The 24,772-nt window shown below is 41.2% G+C and overlaps 1 protein-coding gene across 3 annotated transcripts in view; it reads left to right on the top strand.

The window, feature by feature from the left end:
* ITGB4 (integrin subunit beta 4) overlaps positions 1–24,772 on the top strand; it is a 70,216-nt gene that overhangs the window by 14,313 nt on the left and 31,131 nt on the right. For all 3 annotated transcript variants that reach the window (XM_075177831.1, XM_075177833.1, XM_075177832.1), the window contains exons 2-14: positions 11,503–11,580; positions 14,843–14,925; positions 15,534–15,635; positions 15,850–16,054; positions 17,375–17,471; positions 18,242–18,413; positions 20,124–20,387; positions 21,278–21,367; positions 22,321–22,443; positions 22,530–22,697; positions 22,872–22,948; positions 23,869–24,080; positions 24,576–24,679. In XM_075177831.1, coding sequence (XP_075033932.1) covers positions 11,511–11,580; positions 14,843–14,925; positions 15,534–15,635; positions 15,850–16,054; positions 17,375–17,471; positions 18,242–18,413; positions 20,124–20,387; positions 21,278–21,367; positions 22,321–22,443; positions 22,530–22,697; positions 22,872–22,948; positions 23,869–24,080; positions 24,576–24,679 — 1,767 coding nt within the window. In that variant the 5' untranslated portion in view covers positions 11,503–11,510. The remainder of the gene's footprint in view (positions 1–11,502; positions 11,581–14,842; positions 14,926–15,533; positions 15,636–15,849; positions 16,055–17,374; positions 17,472–18,241; positions 18,414–20,123; positions 20,388–21,277; positions 21,368–22,320; positions 22,444–22,529; positions 22,698–22,871; positions 22,949–23,868; positions 24,081–24,575; positions 24,680–24,772) is intronic.

The raw sequence follows: 24,772 nt of genomic DNA, 5'->3' as shown, positions 1-24,772 counted from the left end.
TGGGTTTCCTCCGGGTGCTCCGGTTTCCTCCCACACTCCTAAAACATACTGGTAGGTTAAATGACTGCTACCAAAATTGACCCTAGTCTCTCTCTGTCTGTCTGTCTGTGTATGTATGTTAGCGAATTTAGACTGTAAGCTCCAATGGGGCAGGGACTGATGTGAATGAGCTCTCTGTACAGCGCTGCGGAATCAGTGGCGCTATATAAATAAATGGTGATGATGGCGCATTTTTCTTCTCTTATTCTTTGTGTACAGAAGGATAAACGCTGCACTGTTCATTGACTGGTATTTCTCTGTATTGATAAATAGGGACATTTCCTAGGACTTACATTTCCATTGGGTTGTCCCATTAGCAGCAATGCATCAAAATGTACATCTTCAGAGGAAGCTTGGCTCATGGATGATTGGCCCCTAAGAACATACGAGGATGCATTAGAGACGGAGGCAGGAACTAAGGTTTTATTAAAGTGTCTCACAGGGTATTGAGTATTACAACTAAATTATAACCATAGCAGATATTGATCTCTATCGGATGGGTTATATCATGTCATTCAGTTGCCGTTTAATTCTACAATACTCTGTTTTTGGTGAAGTTTTGGTACAGTGTGAATTGTGAGCAATAATGGCCTTGTGTAATCACATTCCGTAGTACATTTCATAAGTGTGTCCTCTACGGTGTGAAAGTTCCGTTCAACTCCAGTAATCTCTCATTTGTCAGGTTGAACAGTGAATCTGTAAAATAAAATAAAAACTCTGTAAAATGGACCTTGAGACTAGCCCATAGAGCTTACATGTACAGTACAAGTGACACGCACAGATCTCTCTCCTTCAAAACCACTCTCGACAATTTCCAATCCATGTGGGACAAGCTCCCCAATGATTGTATCCAATTAAGGAATGTTGTGAAATCCCTCTATGTGTATGGATGTAGAGATTGTTTTATGAAGCACATTTTAGCTGTCTATTAATTATAAATAAGTATATTTTATTTTATCTTATCTTCGTTCAGTCTTCTGAGTTTACCCATACAGTCAGTGATCAGAATGTCTTCTCCTTCTCCCCAGATCTAGTTACAATTACCTTCACAATTGGATTAGACAAACTGGATACATGTGATCTTATTAACACTAGACACACTCTTCTGTCTTCAAATCATCTCAAGCCAATATTCCTTATGCTGGGTGGAACTATAAATGGATTTGCACACAGATATGAGCCAAAAAAATAATAATGCCAGGGGCATGGAGCTGTATCCTTTTATTCAAGCAGTTATCCCAGGCCACAGACACTAGACCTCTACTTTCGTGAGACAGTCCTAGGCTCTACAGATTTGTCCCAATTTCCAATACTGACCGACTTCCAAATTTTATATATATATATACAGGGCTGGACTGGGACTAAAAATCAGCCCTGGCATTTAAAGTACACAGGCCCACCTTAGCTCTAGCAGGAAAGAAAACATGTGCCACCGCACAGCAGCAGCGCCGAGCAGGGCGTGACCTCATTGTGTTGTGGGTGTGGCCAACATGGGGCATTGATACATACATTATAATAATACATTACATTTATCATTTTAGACAAATACACAGGCACTACTGTTAGAAGCACACAGCTTTGCCTTCACAAGCAGTATGTTGTGAAGCGGGACATACCTCCCAACTGTCCTTGCAGTCGGACCAAATCCTGACTAAGGGAGACATTCACCCAAATTCAGGACTGCCCCACCAGATTCAGGACAGTTGGCAGACTGTCCTGCTCTCTCCTACCTGTCTTGGTCACTTTCACCACTTGTAGCAGCTGTTTTCTTTAGCTCAGTCTTGATCCTGGAATATTGGATGCCCTATTTTGAAAAAAAAATGGGTACATGAGATTTGGAAAACTCCCCGGTGTTAAAACAATAGCACTCACGTTTTATAATTAGGCCTCCATCCAGTCCACACAATAATAATATTCACATTTAATAAGTAGACCTATTTCCCTCCAACCAGCTCCAACATTAAATTAACAGTATACCCATTTACTCAAAACATATTTCCCTTCCTCCAAACAGCAATAAATTTAAATAGCATTAAAGTTTAATAAATATAGCCATTTTTCACAACCATCCCCGACAATAAATAATTCATATTCACATTTAATAAATAGCCCTCCTTCCCAAAATCAGCCCCATATTCAACTGATAGCCCTAAACCACCCCAGCATTAAATTAAAGGTTCCTTCACCTCACCTTAAATAATTAGCCCCCAGCTACACTCTACCATTAAATAGCATACCTCCCACACTATATTAAGATCCTCCCTTCCCTCACATATTATATTAAAATACTGCACGCGCGCACACATACGCACACTATAACAACATGGGGCCACACAGAAACACTATTAGCCACACAGCCACACTATTAGCCACACACACTATTTGCCACACAGACACACTATTAGCCACATAATTTGCCCCACAGACACACTATTAGCCACACACGCTGTTTGCCACACAGCCACACTATTACCCACACAAACATGCTATTAGCCACACAGCCACTCTATTAGCCACACAGACACTATTTGCCACACAGCCACACTATTAGCCATGCACACTATTAGCCACACAGACACACTATCAGCCACACAGACACGCTAATTGCCACACAGCCACACTATTAGCCACACTATTACCCACACAGACACGCTAATTGCCACACAGCCACACTATTAGCCACACTATTACCCACACAGACACGCTATTAGCTACACAGCCACACTATTAGCCACACAATTTGCCACACAGCCACACTATTAGCCACACACACTATTTGCCACACAGACACACTACTAGCCACACAATTTGCCCCACAGACACACTATTAGCCACACAGCCACACTATTACCCACACAAACATGCTATTAGCCACACAGCCACACTATTAGCCACACAGACACTATTTGCCACACAGCCACACTATTAGCCACGCACACTATTAGCCACACAGACACACTATTTGCCACACAGACACGCTAATTGCCACACAGCCACACTATTAGCCACACTATTACACACACAGACACGCTATTAGCTACACAGCCACACTATTAGCCACACAATTTGCCACACAGCCACACTATTAGCCACACACACTATTTGCCACACAGACACACTACTAGCCACACAATTTGCCCCACAGACACACTATTAGCCACACAGACACGCTATTAGCCACACAGACACGCTATTTGCCACACAGACACGCTATTTGCCACACAATTTGCCACACACACTATTTGCCACACAGACACACTATTAGCCACACAATTTGCCCCACAGACACACTATTAGCCAGACACACTATTTGCCACACACACACTATTTGCCACACAGACACGCTATTAGCCACACAGCCACGCTATTAGCCACACACACTATTTGCCACACTATTACCCACACAGACACGCTATTAGCCACACACACTATTAGCCACACAGACACACTATTTGCCACACAATAGCCACACTCACTATTTGCTACACAGCCACACTAATAGCCCCACACACACTATTTGCCACACAGACATATTACACACGCACACACAGACACTTACCTTACTTCCAGCAGCAGCACTATGCGCGGAGCCCGGCGGAAAGAGAATCAGTGACAGCCGCTTATGCGAGCAGTCACATGGGACGGCACCACGTGACAGGTGATTACTGCATAGGCGGCTGTCACTGATTCTCCGTCCGCCGAGCAGCGCGCAGAGTGTTGCTGCTCAGCGGACATGCGGACCGGCCCATCTGGCCATCGGCCCTTCTGGCATTTGCCAGAAGTGCCAGATGGCCAGTCCAGCCCTGTATATATATATATATATATATATATATATATATTGTGAGAAAGTACAGCATTTACAGGAATCGGACACAGGTATGCTGAACCAGGATGGTAAACTGTTCCAACGCTGGTTCAGCAATCATATCCAGAAACAGTACACAAAACTCCCCACCACCTACATCTGACTAGACATGACATCCCTGTCTGCAAGCCGGCCACTTACTGGCATCGGTGGTCCCACCCACACATACAGACAGTGTCTTTATCCTCCACCCCAAGCACTACAAACAAACCACAGCAAACCAATCACACCCATGTGGAACACGTGTGTGTGTGTGTGTGTGTGTGTGTGTGTGCTCAAAGAGGATCCCAGGGAACCTTTAACCCTGTCTGCAGACTAGCTGTGTTTTTATCAGAACCCCTACAGAGGAACTGTGGCAAAGGGGCATATTTTCCACAATATATCTATCTATATATATCTATATATATAGATATATGTCCTCTCACTAAGGCTACATCTACAGTCTTGCAGTGCAAAACTGTTCTTTTATGATGTAACAGGTCTACTTTTGTGAAGATGTACCCGATTTTACAAGTAAGAGTAAGGATTTACGAGCCAATTTGCACTATCCAGTGATAGCAATTTGTCAGATTAGGGGCGTTACTTGCCGAGTTCTCTTTTGATGCCTGAGTGCACCTACTTTTCTCCAACATGGAAGCATTTATTTTTCGGGACAATATCTTAAATTGTTAGCATGCATGATTTCCTATATCTAACCAATGTATGCTAGATAGGCCGCGGCTCAACTTGATTTTGCAATATTGGAGCAAGATGTAAAGGGGGTCGTTCATTCAGCCACACCATATATAAGTGTGGGTGAAGTGTGTGTTTGAATGTAGCAGGCATATTCAATTACAGTTGTCTGTCAGTTTGCCAACACAAATATGGTGGCATTATGTAAATTAATCGTAAAAAATAAATATAGGTATGTGGTTACAAGCCAAGTGTAAATAAAAAAAATATATAGTAATTTAATCACATTTGAGGGGGATTTAAGACTTTTCGATTAATTAGCATTGATATAAAGCCTGCCAAATCTCTGGATCAAGGATTGAAAATTATGTTATGGGTATGTCAGTTTTAAAATGTCATCAACAAAAAGCAATACTTGATAAGCACAGTCAGCTACTGGGACACTTAAGGCTGGGTACACACTGCAGGGTTTTCAGACGACTATTGAGCCAATCAAACGATAAAAGACGTACGGCCTGGTATCACATTAAACTGAATTAAAATTCTCGTTCAGCGATGGTACTATGTCGTTCCAATTCTGCAGTGTGTACGCACTCACGGCCTGCAGTGTAGGCAGATCTCCATAGAGTTTACAGGGTCACTATCTTTTCAGCCGATGGTTATTACAGATGAAGAGCACAGATCTAAAGGTAAATCGTGTAAAACCTGTATAGTGTGTACACATGAATCGGCATGCTGATTGGGGCTTTCATGGGTAAAATTGTTACAGATATCGCATCGGGAGAAATTTTCGGTAGTGTGTAGATAGATTAGCCTCTTGTAAGCAACTCTTAGAGGTGATTCATATCTCCCAAAATAAAAACAAAATAAGCCCCACCCCTGTTCTGCACAAACCCCACCCACAAATGGTAACAAATTTATGCGAAACTCCATCCTTTTTGCGGTAAGCCCCACCCCTTTTGCAGGCCGCAAAATGGTATGACCCTCTAAAATCAGGACAGTTGGACGGTATGGGGATTTGACATCATTAGCTTTATCACTTAAATACGATTCCTACTTGTCTACTGTCCGGAGACCTCCTCTTATAAGCGGGCAGGGGCAATGATGATTTGACTTGCGTTAGCAGGCCTCGCCGTGAGTGATAACGAGGGGTGGGGTTGTGATGATGGAAGTCATGCTGTCACGCCACCACACTTACCCTTTGGGATCTACTGGAGGGCTGGTCCAAAAAAGTAGGCAAGCATGATACAATTTGGAATAGAAAGTGGGCAGCACAGTGGCTAAGTGGTTAGCACTTCTGCCTCACAGCACTGGGGTCATGAGTTCATTTCCCGACCATGGCCTTATCTGTGTGGAGTTTGTATGTTCTCCCGATGTTTGCGTGGGTTTCCTCCCACACTCCAAAAACATACTAGTAGGTTAATTGACTGCTATCAATATTGACCCTAGTCTCTCTGTGTGTTTGTGTTTGTGTGTGTGTATGTTAGGGGATTTAGACTGTAAGCTCCAATGACGCGGGGACTGATGTGAGTGAGTTCTCTGTACAGCGCTGAGGAATCAGTGGCGCTATATAAATAAATGATGATGATATGCCACTCTAAAAGTTTCAGGGCTATCAGAAGTCGGGTAGCATGGAATTTTGTATGGGATTTTTTTGTGTAGTTGTCATAATTTTTCTATTCACTGAAGTCCCAGGTTTGTCTCCAAAAATCCTCTTCTTAGGTTGTGTTTATGTTGGGAAGTGAGAGTTGGTCCCTGAGCTTGTCAATTTCAAATTGTGACGCTTTCATGTGTCATATGGCAATTTGAATAAAGATCCCTCATAGTACTGCTTATTGTGCATAACAGTATTGTGAAAGGAGATAACTGGTATGTGTCATTAATCTAAGTTCGATGTCAAGGCCTACTCAATCCGCTGTGCATCCCTAGGGTCATTGATAAAGGACCAAACACCTCTGCCCTCGCCAACCACCCGAGACTTGGAAAACCTTACAGGACAGAGGTGTGATCTGATCCAACAGCCTTATTGGCTCCTGCCTTAGATGTCATATTGTGTCTCTCTGTGAAAATATAGTTTGCGAATATGATTGGTGAGGATTTGAAAAGAGCGTATAATCAGAGTATAATTGGAGTCAGGCAGGTGGAGATTATGCCAACGATAATCTCTTAAAGTTGCTGAAGCTAGAATTTTTAGAATCCATTGAAAAGGACAAGTGAAATGAGGAACAAAAAATATAATCACCCATATACGTGAAGGCGAGGACTGTGAGATCACTCTAAGTAGTCTCTTAAGTGCAAAAAATAGGATAAAAGTTTCCTAAAAAAAACCTAAAGCTCAATAGTTAGACAATTAGTATCTTAAAATTGTCTAGCGAGACTACTCCCAATAATAGGCCATAGTAAGTGGTAAAAATGCACCTAGTATAGAATATGTAAATATAATGTTCACCTATCTTAAAAACACAGGTCACCACAGCGTATTGTTTCTGTATAGATAAACAATCCCCTGTGTTTAATACCAGTGTTTGTATACAATAAATGATCATGTTGTAAAGAGGTCTTTTTAGTAAATAAACTGATGGTATCTCAATTCCAGAAAAGCCAGAGGAAGGGATAATAATTCAGACTGGGGAGAGATAGTGTAGAGGAATGTGATTGGGTGTCCGTCATCAGGATAAACAAATATTGACTGCAGTATCCTAATGGAGGATGAAACACTACATTGTCTGATAATATAGGTCAAAGGTGAGTTATTCTGAAGTCAAGAAGAACAAGATTGAAGAATAAAGGACTATTGTAACCCTCTAGTAACAATCATTGAAGAGTAAATAACTGGTTGGAGCAGGGAAATGTCCTGAGTAGAACTATACAGTATTGTACGGTAAGGAAGACGCGGCAATTGCCAAAACATGTCCCTCATCCATAGCGGGTTCTGAGATATAGTGAATAAAACGTATAGCCCCATTCCTTGCTGCAGGCAGTTTAAAGGAAAAACCTCATTAGAGCTTTATGCCACGTTTCAGAATTCCAATATTTCATCTATGATGATTCTCGAGTTCCTCATAACAGTCTTGTATAACTGTAAGCTGTGCTTATAAAGTTATATGATCAGATTACAGGATAGAAATATGTGCAGTATGGGAATTTCCAGCTACATCATTTTACTTGTCAGAGCTGCAATGTTAGTTTTCCATTCAGGCAGAGTATCCCCCATATCATCTCTTAGTTCAGTTTTGACCTCTATCGAGTCTGTTTATTGCAGGGCACCATGTGGTTCCTCAGTCTATATGGTGGAGGACGGCGGGCCTGGAGTGCCGGAGGGCCTGGCTATTGCCCATCAAGTATAACTTACCTTATTTTGCTCCCTGAGTTCTAGATTCTATACCAGTGTTGGCTAACCTGTGACACTGCAGGTGTTGAGAAAACTACAAGTCCCAGCAAACCCTTCCAGCAATAAGCTGCTATATATTGGCAAAGCATGCTGGGACTTGTAGTTTCACAACACCAGGAGTATCACAGGTTAGCCAACACTGTTCTTTACTGAACCAGGCTGATTTATAGGTGTCTGTTGGCGATCAGGAACGGGCATTCTCCTAGCAAGCAGCCACAACACTCTCTCCTTGGCCTATACTTTTAATGAGATGCATTAAGGCACATTCCAGTTGTGCTGCTGAGAGAAGTACATTTCTAGACATATGTAGAACAATTTACAAAAGATATTAAAACGGATAACAATAACATGTGAAATAAAGTCTTGACACACCCTAACTCTTAAGATTTCGTTAAGATCTAAATGAAACTATTTTAGAAGGAAAAAATGAACATTTTAAATGAATGAAGTGGGTAGTCATAACGTGGTAGTATGTTGCACTTTGAAATGGCGATTCACTATTTCCAAAATGTGCATTTTTCAGTGCACAAACTGCAAAGTGGGGGCACATCTTGAACAGAACTAGGTGGCCGTACTTCTATAGAGAATGCTTGAATGAATGAATAAATCCTTAATGGCGATATTTATATTTTCATATATACCAATACCAAACATTTCATACTACTGGTCATAGCCATAATAGGTATCGATAAGTACCACTGTTTAACCAATTGCATCTTTTAGTAAGGATTCATATCCACTCACAGTGCTCTGTTTATTCAGCATTGAGTAACTGTACAATGAAATATCTTTACTGCCTTTCTGCACGTTAGATGCAGCTCTAAGTTGACGCACTGGTTCAGTGGCAGAATATATTTTAACTACAACTCTGTTCATCTTGTATTTGCCAATCACTGTCCAATGACTATAGACAAAGTTTTACTCCTAGTGATCAATAGATCACTATTTTTAGGTCTGTGACAACTGTTTTCATCTTCAACAAGGCCTATGTGGTTGTATAGCCAACCATGACTACATACCCTTAGGGGCGTATTCAATTGTTAGCGTTAACGCTGCAAAACGAGCGCTCGTAAAATATTACCGTTACCGTTTATACGGTAATATTGCGCGCGAAAAGCGTTAATACGGTAGTTTACGTGCGGAATTTCACGGCGAGCTGAAATTCCGCGAGTAATTACCGTATTAACGGTAAGATTTTTCGAGCGCTCGTTTGTTAGCGTTAACGCTAACAATTGAATACGCCCCAAATGTTACTTTTAAAAAATCAAATACCTGACAAAGATACAGCAATCTGCAATACGTCCATAACTCTTTGTCGCATTTAAGAAATCCTTTGTGTAGCTTAAAGCTTAGACACTGAAAGCAAATGTCAGATTGGTTACTACACATTTGGATTGTGTTATTAAACAACCTTGCTTTTTGGACAAGCAAAACCTATGTATATTTACATAGAAACATAGAATTTGACGACAAATAAGAATTGCTTGGCCCATCTAGTCCGCCCATTTCTTTAACCTATGGTAACCTCAAACCCTATTTGATCCTTTATTCTTTGTAAGGCTACCCTTATCCCAGGCATGTTTACATTGCTCTGCTGTGTTAGCCTCTACCACATCTGATGGGAGGCTGTTTGGTCCTTGTCTAAAGTCTTGGACAATGTTGTTCCAGAATAAACTGTCAAGGGGACGATTCTGAATTCCATCCATCAACCGAGCCACTGACCATAATGTAGTTTTGTTGTGTTCATCATTTTTTCATTATATCGGAATCTGACTTTGCCTTCTTTAAAATAATATTTGTATTTTTTGCGATTATAATACTATATTTACTATATAATTTTTAAAAAATAAATAAATACATTTTACATGTGTATATAAATAACAGTGGTGGCTACTCCTACTGCTTCAATTATAAAACCATTGAAGTTCATCAACTTACATTCCCATTACATTTTACATACCCACGCATATATATATATATATATATATATATATATATATATATATATATATATATAGTAACCTGCACATGCATCATTGGTGCTTTGTGAGCAAGACATCTAGCTACATCCTCACCGTATTGTGGGACAGCAAGTTGTAAAGACAGTGATGTCACGTGATGTGTATGTACTGAATGTCCTCAGTAGTCATCTTGTACGCAATAAGTAATAGCTGCTATCAGTTTCCTTCTACACTGAGGGTTATGGAAATGAGTCTTATTAAGTGTAGTACAAGTCTGTTGTGCAGGGTCAGACAAAACGGTAGCTGTCCAGGGTGGAGTTAGATTAAACTTTTCACTCTTGTTTCCAGGCCTCTCGACTTCCAGGAAACATTGTATTGTTAATATTATCGTAAAAAAAACATTTAAAATGTTCTTTGGTTTAAAACAATTGTAATAATTACTAACCTATTATACACATTTAAACATGCGCCAAGTTAATTACATTATGCTGGTGGGAATTGGGACAAAGAGTGCTATGGATATTTTGGGACTTATGTGAGTGTGTTCTCTGTACAGCGCTGCGGAATTAGTGGCGCTATATAAATAAATAGATGATGATGATATTGGAGGGAGGCTGTGGAGGGGGTGCAATATATTTAAATAAGTCCTGAGTAGAATTAAATAATAGCCATTGAACGGAACCAGTAGTGGACATGTTGCTGTGCACAGTTTATCTTGTGTAGTGACTGCTTCTGTTAAAGGAGCTCTCCAGTTATTTCCACAGAAAACCTCTCTTCCCCACAGTTAGTTTATAATAGGGGTGTTTCAGGTGAGGCCAGGAGCTGCAGTTGGCACACACAAGTATACCCATTAAACGGTGATAAGCTCTGGGGTCAGTGCTTTTATCACAATGAATCGAAAAGTTCTGAAAGTACGAGGCTTGTTGTTTATATATTCAAACACTTTGGGTGATGTCATAAGTGATCCAAACAGAAGCTCAGCTTAGGTCCAAAGTGGGTACATTAATTATTCAGCCCGGCCCCTGACAAACGTATGTGATATGGGGGCCTGCACATAAGCACTGACCAGGGTCTCTAGTTCTTTTACTCTGCCACTGGTAAGTATCTTTCAAACCAGGTATGGAATTTCCATGGTTCTACTACAAGTTATTGATGTTGAAAAATTAATTTTGGTAGTCGGTGGCACAGTGGTTAGCACCGCTGCTTGACCGTGCTGGTGTCTTGAGTTCGATTCCCGACCAGGGCCTTATCTGTGTGGAGTTTGTATGTTCTCCCCGTGTTTGCGTAGGTTTCCTTCAGGTGCTCCAGTTTCCTCTCACACTCCAAAAACATACTAGTAGGTTATTTGGCTGCTGACAAAATTAACTGTAGTCTGTGTGCTTGAACATTGACCATTTATGTATATAACAAAACACAAAATATTTCTGGCACATGTTGGTTAGTTAGGTTGGAAAAAAAATGCATTTTCCAGCAACTTATTCCAAATTCTACCTGTACATTCCGCCAAGTCTATTGTGTTCTATTTTGTGTTCTTTATGGCAATATGCGCTCTAAGCAGTTTGTTTATCTTACAGGTGGGGAGATGTCTCTCCCTCACACTCTGGGAGCTCTTCTGCTGCTTCTGAGCATCTCTGTCACCAACAGCATTAAGAGTAAGTACTTCATTCACCCTCATTGTTTTGCTTGTGATTTCATATTATATTTGCACCAGCACTGGAAAATAACAAATGGTCTCTTACTTGCATTTAAATAAAAACATTGTCTTTCTCTCATGGTCAGTTTTAAGTTGTTTTACATGTGCTACAAATAATCATTAGGCAGACCTCTAAACACCTCTTAACCTTTGACCTGACCCCAGACATAGTAATAGTTCAAGCCGCCAAGTGCACATTATGTCCACATTCTAATCTTATCTAGAGCCCTAAAAGAAGTCTGCTTTTATCATCCAAATTCAAGATATTGCAGAAATGTAAAAAGTATATTCAGTTCAACTGCTCTCTGCTTCAAACTCATAACACTCTACTTTACAGAACGGTTCTCCCGCATGTGTTCTGCATAGGTCGGACGCAAAGAACTTGTAGCGTTAGGAATGCAAGTTACATCTCTGCATTAAATTTCCTTGCGCTATGAAGCAGCAGTGTTCAGGCTACATAAAGCATAAGGATAGAATATGTAAATCTAGATTTTTCTTAACTGATGTGTTCTAGCTGATTGAGAGCAGAGCCAATTAAATAGCTTCACAGTTGATAGGAATGGCTGTCAGTCTGCCAAAATTCAGCTGCATTTATCCCTTTTGTTGTGTTGCCCAGGGAGACTGTCACACATTAGAAAACTATGTTTATGACTATGATGGTAGAGAGGTCTAATAGCAGCCAGCTTTAGAAACAAGTTATTAGGGGAAAACACATCCCTCCTCTGTTAGCAGTTCAGATTGTGTTTTCTTCTGCAGCTGGGAGAGTCTGTTTATGTGTTTATACATATGTTGCCAGATTAGCCAGTTAAAACCAAAAACACATAAATTATATGACAACATGATTAACTTCACCCAGGACACATTCGGTTTTTCCCAATCATTTCCCCATTGAATTAAATGTAATTGTACACGTAAGTAGTGATGAATGCCAACCACTAGTTCTGACAACATCTCATTAACCAAAACTAGAAGACTAGGTGGTATATTTACTAAACTTAGGGTTTGAAAAAGTGTAGATGTTGCCTATAGCAACCAATCAGAGTCTAGCAGTCATTTATTTAGTACATTCTACAAAATGACAGCTAGACTCTGATTGGTTGCTATTGGTAACATCTCCACTTTTTCAAGCCTGTAGTTTAGTAAATATACCCCTAGGAGTCATTAGGTGGCGTCAGGGTGTTATCTGGTAGTGAGTGCTTCCTTTTGGAGTGAGGATACTGTTAGTAGGGAATTGTGTACCAAGCGAAAGTGATAAGTTTGGAAGGTCGTTATGTAAAGCAAATTATTTCTCTGAGGCTACATGGAGGACAGAGACCTTCCCGTCCTCGGATGTGCTTCCTCTTTGCCTAATTTGGTTGGATTATTGAGCGTTTTTTGTTCAGACTTGTGGTTTCACTTGCGAAGAAACATTTTTTGTTTTGGTCCTTCCTACCACTTGTTGCTATATGAACCATACTTGCCTACTTTCAGTAGGGAGAGGGGCGTGACTAATGGGCGGGAGTAAAATGACGTCTTGTCGTGGGTGGGGGGAGGGGATCTGGGCCAAAAGGACGCGATTCTCTGTGAATCGCGTAATTTTAACAACGGAATTTGGGGATGCGGGAGAAATGCCAGCTCTCGCTGGAGTCCGGGAGACTGACCCGAATTTCGAATTTCGGGAGTTTCCCGGACTTTCCAGGAGAGTTGGCCACTATGATATGAACCTAAATGCCTTCTTTCATGGTTGAGGGTTAGGTAGGCAGAGAAAGGGTCTCTCTTTTTTTAGGCAAGTGCCCTTTGTCTTCTGGGTGGTACTTAACACAATTGTTCTTCTGTGTCCCCAATTTGGCCTAAACAAATTGTTACTGGTAATTAACCTCCCATTTTACATGAATGGCTCACACCTGAAAAAAATTTTTTTTTGCCGTTTAGTGTTTAGTTTCCTCAAGTGAACTACTCATGCTTAACGGTGTCCATAGAATTTAATAAGATAGATAATTAGTCGGGGATACAATGTTAGCCGATTCTGCACAAGAAATGCTATTTCAAAATAGGAACACAGGAAAGTTACTTTTGTAATGATTCATTGCTTTTATTCCAAATGTGTTTTCTTAAGCGATTAATCTCATGAAACTAACTGAACATTGACCTCATACCTCTGGTTGTAGATGGCTGATCTAGCAACCCTATATGTAGTATGTGTCATACATGCACACCTAACTGTAAATGTGTGTGCGTTGGGCAATGATTTTGCATGGATGGTTTTGTACAAAAGGAAGCCGTCAGTGGTCCCATAGTTCAACAGCCTAAAACTACAGTCAACATAGGGTGAGATCAGTTTCAGTCTCAGTGAATATACCGGCGTTAGGTTTGGTCAACTCTGACTGGCCACTCGTGGCACCTTATGTGCTACATGAGGATAACCGGTACCTTTTAGGGTTTCTAAGTCACATCAGTGAGTACAGCGGTACTTTTATTGGCAGGTTTGCCACACATAGCTAGAGGACCTATCAGTGATTGGCAGCTGTCATAAAGGGGCTGTTACCCGGGATGTTCCTTCCCAAACCCACACACTCACAGGCCCTCTGCATAAGAGCCAGGCCATTCCCAATTTAGCCCCTTCCATTACTTTTACCAAAATCTGTTTGCCAGCTGCTCAGGACTTCCTGTCTCCTGGTTGGACATGGTACTCCAGCCCCTCTGGGGATCATGTGACAGGGACGCCCCCGATAATTACCCAGAACCCACCTGGCAACATTTAAAATGACCCATAACAATGTCATAATACAAATATGAAAATAGAAAAGATAACATATGGGGTAAGTTGAACACACATATATGTACAATGCCAACCTTACAAGCCTATAGTTGGAGAGCGGGTGTCCAGTGGTCTATGAGCTTTTATTTGCATGGATTAGGCATCAATTTTCAGTCATAAAACAGAAACAAACATGGGGTGAGTGTGCAAAGGAACAGATCTGAACTGATATTTTAGCTTAAAAGAAGAAATCGGAGATTGTAGAATTCTTGGCTCTAGCAATTTCTGAGAGATTCCTCTTAAACGCAGGGAAAACCTGGATTATCATTGAGTTCCTGTACTAAAATAAGATTTCAATATGTTGTTGTTTTTTACCATCAATGGGAAGCCCCTTACATCTGTGTGTGCATGTAAGTCTATCTACCTGGGTATTCTTCTTCCCATATACTTCATGCTTCTTATGTAAATATTTGGATGTTCCCAGTTAACCGATGTATGGCCTCCAGAGCAAAGACCTGCACAGAATGTGTTCGAGTGGACAAGGATTGCTCCTATTGCATAGATGAGGTAAGAAGCTCCTGAATTAATCACCTGAACTGTGAGTTTGTGGAAGACTTATATTACCACCACCACATTCAGAAGATGAGCACTGTGTACCGTCTGCGTAATTTCCTAAATTGCTATTATGGTATTTATGAAAAAGGGTGGTACTCCTTTCCACCTTGTACAGTATATACTGACAGCAAAAACAACTTCATGACAATAGTAATACTCTAATAGTATAATACAAAAGACTATAGATAGGCAAAAAACATATAAAAAAATGTTGTAGCACGAATTGCTAAGAATAGAGCACGTTATTAATCCATCCAAACCAGGGACTCTTACATTGGACAAACGTTCCCAGAAATATGGTAGAATACTTTATAGAACTTATAAACGGTTTCCAGATGTATTGGGAGAATATGGATTAAAATACAATCAATGGAAATCTGGGTTACTACTCTCCTCTCCATCCATTTCTCAGTAGGATGTGATGACACGGTCCTTACAGTATTTCAGTATATGTTTGTGGTGTCATATTGAGACAATAAAAATGACATATTTCAGAAAAGTATGATGGTTTATAAAGGGAATGGAATGGTCGTCATTCAGTACTTTCTTATTTCTCATAGAGTTTTCGCAATTTTCGCTGTGACCTGCGGGAGAATCTTGTTCAATATGGATGCAGTAACGCAGGAATTGTAGCCATGAAGAGTGAATTCAAAACTCTATTGGTGAGACATAATAGCACATCCCAAAAGTACATCCCTACCCAGCAGCTATGGAACTACAAGTCCCAGCATGCAAAGTATGATGGGACTTGTATATCTGAGAGTCACAGGTGGTCTCATCCTCCGCTACCTTACTACCTGCCCCCAGCCTATCTTTCTCCTGCACACTACTGCTGAAGTACTGTACCTGATTCTCTTTGTCTTCATTGCTTTGCAGAAAGAAGAGATTAACACAAGATTAAGTAGGACACAAGTCTTCCCCCAGCGGATGTCCATGCGTCTGCGCGCTGGGGAGGAGCACACCTTTAACCTCCGTGTGTTTGAGCCTCTGGACACACCTGTGGATCTGTACATATTGATGGACTTCTCCTACTCAATGTCTGACGATTTGGAAAATCTTAAGAAAATGGGGGATAATTTGGGTAAGGACTGTACCTGTGAGATGCGGAAAACAGGGATGATGGAGAGAGCGGAGGAGAGGAATGACAGGGCCTAAGACAGGAATACAAAACGAGTGTAATGTGCGTTTCTTTAATAACACCAGTAATTTGGGACATACGCACGTCCGTATTCAACTACAAGCGGATCTGTGGAAACGTCTCTAGTTTAATACGGTCTCGGTACACTCTGCATATACGTCACATACGTCGTATTGAGACAGACATAACACAATGCAGGATACCTGCAATAACTTATGTGGAATATAGAGTCCCAACAGAATGTACAGATTTAAAAAAATATTATTAAATACATTAACACCTGTTAATAATATAGTCATTAATGAAAAAACATTTAAAAAAAGTCATTTTTTTTTTAATTTTTTTCTCCCATGAAATACATTTATCATGATGTTATTAATGTGTGCTGTATGCAAAAAGCATTTTTACAGTTGATTGCAAACACATGTTCTAGCATACATACGCAGCCGTCATCACTATTAATCATACTTGCCAACTCTCCCGGAATGTCCGGGAGACTCCCGAAATTCGGGTCGGTCTCACGGAGTCCCAGGAGAGCTTGCAAATCTACCCACATCCTGCTACTGGCACCCCAAAATGACTGGATTTGCGGTGAATCGCGTCATTTTGGCCCCGCGACTCAATGACATTTGGGGGCGGGGCCAAAATGCAGCGTTCTACCGCACCCCGCCCCCTCCCGCCCTCCAGTCACGCCCCTCTCCCGGAAAGAGCTATGAGAAAGTAGGCAAGTATGCTATTAATCGGAAATTACCCCCAGATCTGTAGCTGGTGCATGTGATATGGCTGAAAATCACGTACCTTAGAGATGACCAGAGCTTGAATCGAACGGATGTGCGTGCCCTCAACCTTGGCACTCCCATATTGTACATTGCATATGCCCATTCCCCTCCCCCTCCCGCCCATGAAATCGCAGGCTATTGGAAGTGTCCTTTACATTCCAACATGAAATTGAATGTACTTGGTTCACTGGTGCATAGTCCTTTTCTGGGCATTTACGTTCCTTAGTGAATCGGGCCCTCAGTGCGGAACTGGGATGGAAGACTGAATAGAGATATGTAAGAATAGGGGGAAGGAGGAGAGAATGGAGGGCTGAGCAGACGTGTAGGAAGAATCAAATTCCGTTCGTGAAAAAAGAGAGCTCTAAGAACCAGTGAAAAATCTTCTCGGATGTCTGCGGTGGGGAAAAGGAGATGAAGAACCGACATTGTATTTATTAACTCTTCCTTATTATTAATTTTCTTTTTGTTCTCTCCTGTTTAACAGCTGATGTGGTCAGCACACTCTCCAGTAATTACACTATCGGCTTTGGGAAGTTTGTGGATAAAGTGAGTGTTCCTCAGACAGACATGAGACTGGAGAAGTAAGTAGGAGAGATTGCTGTGTTCTGGTAATGAAATGAAGTAAAACGTGATCACTATGAGGAGGGATGGTTAATTAGAAAAGTGGATTGTGGGGTTAGGCGTTTGTTGTCCTCTAATGCAAACTTTGTGCTATAGAACACGTGGTAAAGTGAGAACATAACATGGTACAAAGAGAGATGACATTCTGTTACCCATAACAACCAGAGAGATTGACATCCGCTTTCTGCAGACAAGTGCACTCAGACTAATGTACGCTTATATCTGACCGGTTACTATGGGTCCCAGCTAGTGTTCTCCTTGCAGCATTTGGTGTGATGGACGGGGGATGTGGATTATTTTGCATATCATTTTGTATCATCCAGAACTTATAGTTCTCTCTTTTAGGGCACCACTTTTATTTTTGTGCATAAATATATCGGTTCACTAAATACAGAACAATGTTCTGAAGATCTGTAAATAGTTTAACTACCTCTGGACAGATGTAGGCATGGCAGTTGCTCATATATAGCCATTCTGTGGGTGAACCAATATTCATGACAGTACAACCCATCAATTCACTGATGTTGTAGGCTGCATTCTTATGAATATTGTTTGACTGTGCGTAAGTTTAGCGTACACATTAATTTGCCAACGTGATCATCTTCAGTGAAATATATGATTAGTTGGAGTTTCAGACATGAAGTATAATTGCTAGTCATGGAAGCGTGCTCTGGGTCTTATGTGTTCAAGGGACAAGAATGAAATCTATCCGGTGTGATTTCAATTTCAGGCTGAAACAACCTTGGCCCGACAGCACTCCCCCTTTCTCCTTTAAGAACGTCATCCGCCTCACAGACAATATTAACTACTTCCGAGAGGAGCTGAAGAAAGAGAGAATCTCTGGAAATCTGGATGCTCCTGAGGGTGGGTTTGATGCCATCCTTCAGACAGCTGTGTGTACGGTAAGGAAATTATTACCGCTATCAGGGGCAAACGCAGGATTTATAGAGGGGGGTTTCCACACCATGCCGCTAGTGGGTGTGACAAGCATGCATGAGGGAGTGGCTATAATTTTAGACAGTGCTTGGCTGCTCTCAAACTCTTCCTATCCCCAAAATATACAGGGCACAGCCACCTCAATTATACAGTGCCCCAGGCTTGGGTGGGGTTTTCCGGGCACTAGAAAACCCCCCCTCGGTTTGCCTATGGCTATAGAAATGAATAAATCAATGAACATTAGGGTTCTGTGTTGTTGCAATAAAAGTTGCAGCAGACGTCCATGGAATTTCACCCTGGACCCCTTGGGGAATATGGACGTTTGGGCAGGAGCACTAATTTGCAGTTGGTCATATAGGGTCCTTCACAAACAAGCAGAACGGTAACAGCCTCCAAGTTAGTTACCGCGATTGGTGATCAATACTGCTCAATATCAGTGAGCAGCACTCACCTTATTAACTGTTCTACTCCAACTTTAGTAAACGCAGTTGCCTGGGGATGACACAGATGTGCTCCATAATAATAAAGTTAGATATAGAGCACCTTCATATTTTATTAATGCATAGACCTGCAGTGATCATTATTTATATTGTGAGCAGATAACGGCTATGGAGGTAAAGGGTTAGTAAGACTTGTCCAAACTGTACACAATCTAAATACTGACCCAGTATTTTTTTCTGGTTTCGTTTTCTTTTCTTGAGGTGGGGGTCAAATCTTAGTAAGTCTAAAAGCCCAGCCTATATTGTATGGAAAACCTTGACAATTCAGATAAGAACTGTTTCTTTATTTGTTCCAAGAGCATTTCAACGTGCGTGCCCTGATCTTTGCATCTGCACCCAGCTACAAGGGTTTACAGATCACCCATAAAATAAATACAGAGGAAATGTTTACAGCGTGATAATAGTGCACTTTGTTGTATTTTAAATAGTCTGTTACAATGGATGTTATCTTGTGAAGCCTAGATAACAAAAATAAATGGTAAGAATTGCATCCAAAATGCACCAAAACAAATAAGAATTTATTGCTCAATACTTAACAACAGGGACATTTCCAGAGACAAAAATTTTCAGGGAAACCCTTTACAAGTAAGAACAGTCCTTAGAAATTGGGGACTGTCGGTAGGTTTGTCTGATTGGTCCCTCCCGCAGTACACTGAGTGTAGATAAAGCATTCTTCATCAATAGATCACTAATATAAGATCCTCTGATACCCTCCGGTGAACGCAGTGCTGGATTGTCAGTTTGGGATTTAGGGTTTGAAAAAGTGGAGATGTCGTCTATAGCAACCAATCAGATTCTAGCTTTCATTTATTTAGTACATTCTACAAAATGACAGCTAGAATCTGATTGGTTGCTATAGGCAACATCCCCAGTTTTTCAAACCCGCAGCTTAGTAAATCTAGCCCTTAACCTTTAACACTTCTATATTTTAAATGGAAATTAGAATGTAGAACATTTCCCTAACTTCTGTTTAATCATATTGTGCCATGCGTTTTACTAACCACTGACCATGAAATTGTATAGTGTGTGCGTCCATGTGATCCGGCATCATGGAGGGATTAATAATAGCATCCAACAGGGTGATCTAAGGCAAGGGAAGAAAATGCAGGACATAATTCATTATGAGAGCGCAGTAGTACAGCTTAATGCCTGTAGTAACAATTCTTCTCCCCACAGAACCAAATCGGGTGGAGAACAGGAAGCACTCACATCCTGGTCTTCTCCACGGAGTCAGCCTTTCACTACGAGGCCGATGGGATGAACGTCCTCGACGGGATCCTGAGCAGAAACGATGAACAGTGCCACCTGGACTCCACCGGCCTTTACACATACGACACCCTTCAGGATTATCCGTCAGTTCCTACTCTTGTGCGACTTCTTGCCAAGAATAACATCATTCCAATCTTTGCCGTCACTGACTATTCCTATAGCTACTATGATGTAAGTGGTACATGTGCTAAGTCAGTAGGCGCCCTAGGCAAATGCCTAAGTTTGGCTAATGTGAGTGCCGGGCCTGATGGCAGATGCTGGAGCCCACACTTTTTAGTTAGGATGTATGTCGCGGACTCCCATGTAGTCTAAAGTTTGCTGTGGTCATAAAATTGACCACATACTTTCTTGTAGGCCCCAATTAAGGTAAAGCAGTTACAGGACCCAATGTGACTTATCCTGGTTATTTGAGTGCCTCAGGAGATTAAATTATGGGGAAACAATCATTGTCCATTAAAGATTATTGGTGGAAAGAAGCTGAGACACCCGGGAGCATTACTTAGAATAAACTTAATCCAGAAGAGGTCAAAAACGGACATCCCAACTGTTTTATGGTGTATCCAAATCCTAAAAGGTTACGGTCGTCTATTAATTCATGCGAATACAAACAAGGTTACAGAGGGCTACATCAAGTAAACATACAGCATACGCGCACCCAGGAAGTTTTTATCAAATAAACCTTCTATAAACCTACACCGCTAAAGAGTGTATCTAGAAAACGTTATATTTGCAAACTATACATTTTGGGGTCTATTTAGTACATTTAGTCCCCGTTAAAATATACTGAAAGACTTTTCCTATGCATTCATTTCTGCAATCTCTGCTACAGTTTAAAGTCACTTTTAATATCTATTTCTTTGCTAGGGTATACATAACGGATATTAAGAAAAGCATAAGTGACATTTAATACATATTAATTTTAAGTTAATCATGTAGGGCAAAAGTTGTCAGTACCATGTTTGTGCTTCATTCCATATATTTATGTTAAGTCATGTGATTGCTGTCCTGTGGAATATCATATTCTATGGTGAATGATAACTATTCTTTTTTTGGTCCCACAGAAATTAAGCAAGTACTTTAAGGTGTCTGAAATTGGGGTATTGCAGGAGGATTCTTCTAACATAGTTCAGCTCCTGGAAGAGGCTTTCAAGGTACGAGAGTTGTTTTGAGGCCAGTTGCGGATCGTGGTTTTTGTCTATTTGATATTGTCTACAATCTAATGAATAAATACGTATCGCACATTTGCTGCAATGCATCTCTTATAGATATGGTGATTTCACTATGATTCTACCAATCATCTTCTGGAAACACTTACCATACATTTAATGATTTCAGTAATATAAACAGATGAGCAGTGTACCGTCTACTATGGCTGATAATGACTTTGAGGAATGCATTGTGGACAGGTCAAGTCTTGCATTGATATCTGTGGCTTTGAATAAAGTGTATTACTTGACTTGGTGCCACTTCTCGATTTTGCTGGGAGTTTTGATGACCAGGATTGGTTATCCGTACAGCCTGCACTTCTATGGCACATGGGTTTGGGCTGCTATTGACCTTTCTATGTTGTATCGTCTTATGACTTAAGCTGGGTACACACTACACAGTTTTCATCCAATAATCGGCTAAATCAGCCGTCATACGACCGCTCGTTCAAAAGTCGGGTCAGTATGTGTAGTGACACGATGGTCGAAAGTCTGCCCAAATGGACGATTGTCTCCTCATTTGGTTGGTCGTACCGTTTAATATTTTCGTTCCAATCTTGTTTCCGTTGTGTAGTGTGTATAAACTTCCGACCGATCCACAACAGTGAGTACGAAATTACAGTCATTGCTCACCACAACATGGCTGTAAAAAGTTGCTAAAGGGACGTCCGCTCTTCCCTTTATCGTCCTAAACAAGGCTAGTGTGTATGCAGTCCATGGACCGAGCGATCGAAAACATTGATCGCATTGTAAAATTGCTCAGCATAAAAAGTTGGTTGAAATTACTGTAGTGTGTACCCAACTTTAGTTGTGTCACTGGTACACAGGAGCGAACTTGTCAAAGGATTTGGGCTTTCAGCAGAAGTAAACGGTGCTAACACACTACACTTTATTTATAGCAAATCCGTTCCAGAATGGACATTAGAGATGATAACACTCCACGTTCCATGAATATTACAGTCTCGTCGGATACGGCCAAATTGACCGAGGCTGGGTCCTTCCAGGTGACCCGTGGTGAAGTGGTGAGTGTCACAGTATTAACTTTTGCTTATGGTAGACCTGGAAAGAGGGTGATGACTTAAAGAGTTTGCTTATCGTGTCCTTTCAGGGGACGTTCAAGGTGAACGTGAAGGCTCTAGAGCAGGTTGGTGGGCAGAATGTTTGCAACCTGCCCTCGAAGGACCAATCGGGCAATGTCATCCTCAAACCGTCCACCTTTACCAACGGGCTGCAGATTGACGCCTCTATCATGTGCGACGTGTGTCCTTGTGAGCAGGTGGGTGTGAATGTCCTTTTCTGTAGACTTATTTTATCAAAATATATATATATATATATATATATATATATATATATATATCAGCAGTATAATCATGATAAATAACCCCCATGCCGTCCACGGCAGATTTTTCATCATTCCTGTTTTACACCCTTTTATTCTTTCTGTCTGTAGCAAAAAGAAGTAAATTCTCCAAAGTGCAATGGGAATGGCGACTTTGTATGTGGACACTGTGAGTGCAAGGACCCCTGGTAAGATCATTCACCTTTTTAATTTCCTCTTGGGATCCTGCTGTATACAGATGTGGTTTTGTAGAATGTGGCAGCTCTTGATACATCATCATCATTATTTATTTATATAGCGCCAACATATTCCGTAGCACTTTACAATTGGGGACAAACAAAGCAAACTAATAAACAATCTGGGTAAAACAGACAGAGAGGTGAGAAGGCCCTGCTCGCAAGCTTACAATCTATGGGACAATGGGCGTTTGACACATGAGGCTAAGGCTAAGTCTACATTTTGCATTTCTCCCCAGCCAGGCTGCAAAGGTAAAAGTGACTCATAGGCTAAATGATCCTGTCACACAACAATGTTGGTCAGGGGGTAGTTGTCTTGTGTGAAATTGTGTAATGGGTGGTAATAGGGTAATGTAGTGAGGTTAAGAGGGTGGTTGAAAAATATTATAAGCTTGTCTGAAGAGGTGGGTTTTCAGAGAACGCTTGAAAGTTTGTAGACCAGAGGAGAGTCTTATTGTGCGAAGGAGAGAATTCCATAGTGTGGGTGCAGCCCAAAAAAAGACCTGTAACCGGGAATGTGAGGATGTAATGAGGGTGGATGAGAGACGCAGATCTTGTGCAGAACGAAGTTGCCGAGTTGGGAGATATTTTGAGACAAGAGAGGAGATGTATGTTGGTGCATCACATAAGATGCCAAACGATCCCAAGGGTTTTAGGCTAATGTGTATGTAAAAATGTATGGTAATATGGATACAGGATTCTATAGATTTGTAGTATGTTTCTGTGTCTGTTTATAGAATATGGCAACAGCTGCATTTATTCTCACTATGCCTTTATCTGAGCTCTTAACAGATTGTCATATTTTTGTAGTGAGTAAATGAGTATTATGTATGGTGAGATTGCTCAAGGTGATATGTCCATGTGTTTCACAGGAGAGGAGAGTTCTGTAATTGTAAATCTGGGCAAACCGTAGACACCCAGTCATGTGTGGCCCCAGGGAGCCAAGAGATCTGCTCGGGACGAGGAGAGTGCCTCTGCGGAGTTTGCCAATGTTACTCTGACTCCCCAGACCACCAGTACGAAGGGGAATTCTGCCAGTTCAATAATTTCCAGTGCCCGCGCACGAGCGGCTTTATGTGCAATGGTAAGAGAGCTTTTATTCTGCAGCTGCGACCTTGCACCTGACAAGTATCACTGGTGTTCTAGAACCTCACACAAGCTATTTGTGGTTCTTTCCTGGAAATGAGTGATGTCTGTTTGGGACTAGTTCCAAAGTAGCTCATGTAGAATGGGCCTTATTGCATTGTGGATATAACTCAAGTGGTTTCAGAGAAAGACATTTTTTTTTATAACCTGCAGGGGTAAGACGTTAACCCTGTCCAAGAATAAGCATAGCGATAAATAGCAATATATGGAAGACTCATAGCAAAAAGAATAGGATTTGCATCTTAAAGCCCAAGGGGAAGATTCGGACGGTCTTGTTTCAGGATTGTTCCACCCTAGCAATGCAAAAATATTAGACATTGGTACAACACACAGTTGCAGCAGGCCCATATTTGGACATATGACTTAATTTCGCAATAAGAAAATGAACTGTGTAGAATAACATCATCATATTTGTCATTCTCCTTTCTGTTAGACAGAGGCCGGTGTTACATGGGAGGCTGTGTGTGTAAGCCTGGCTGGGAAGGGCCTGGCTGTGAGTGCCCAATCAGCAATCAAACCTGCCTGGATAGAAACGGGGTGAGCATGTGTACAATGGTGGGGGATGAGCATGGAGTGAGCCAAGGTCATGTACCGCAACGCCATCCAGTCACTCCCATGATACCACGCCAG

Source organism: Mixophyes fleayi, chromosome 6, assembly GCF_038048845.1.
Source record: "Mixophyes fleayi isolate aMixFle1 chromosome 6, aMixFle1.hap1, whole genome shotgun sequence".
Taxonomy (NCBI): domain Eukaryota; kingdom Metazoa; phylum Chordata; class Amphibia; order Anura; family Limnodynastidae; genus Mixophyes; species Mixophyes fleayi.
This window is presented reverse-complemented; position numbering and strand designations above follow the sequence as displayed.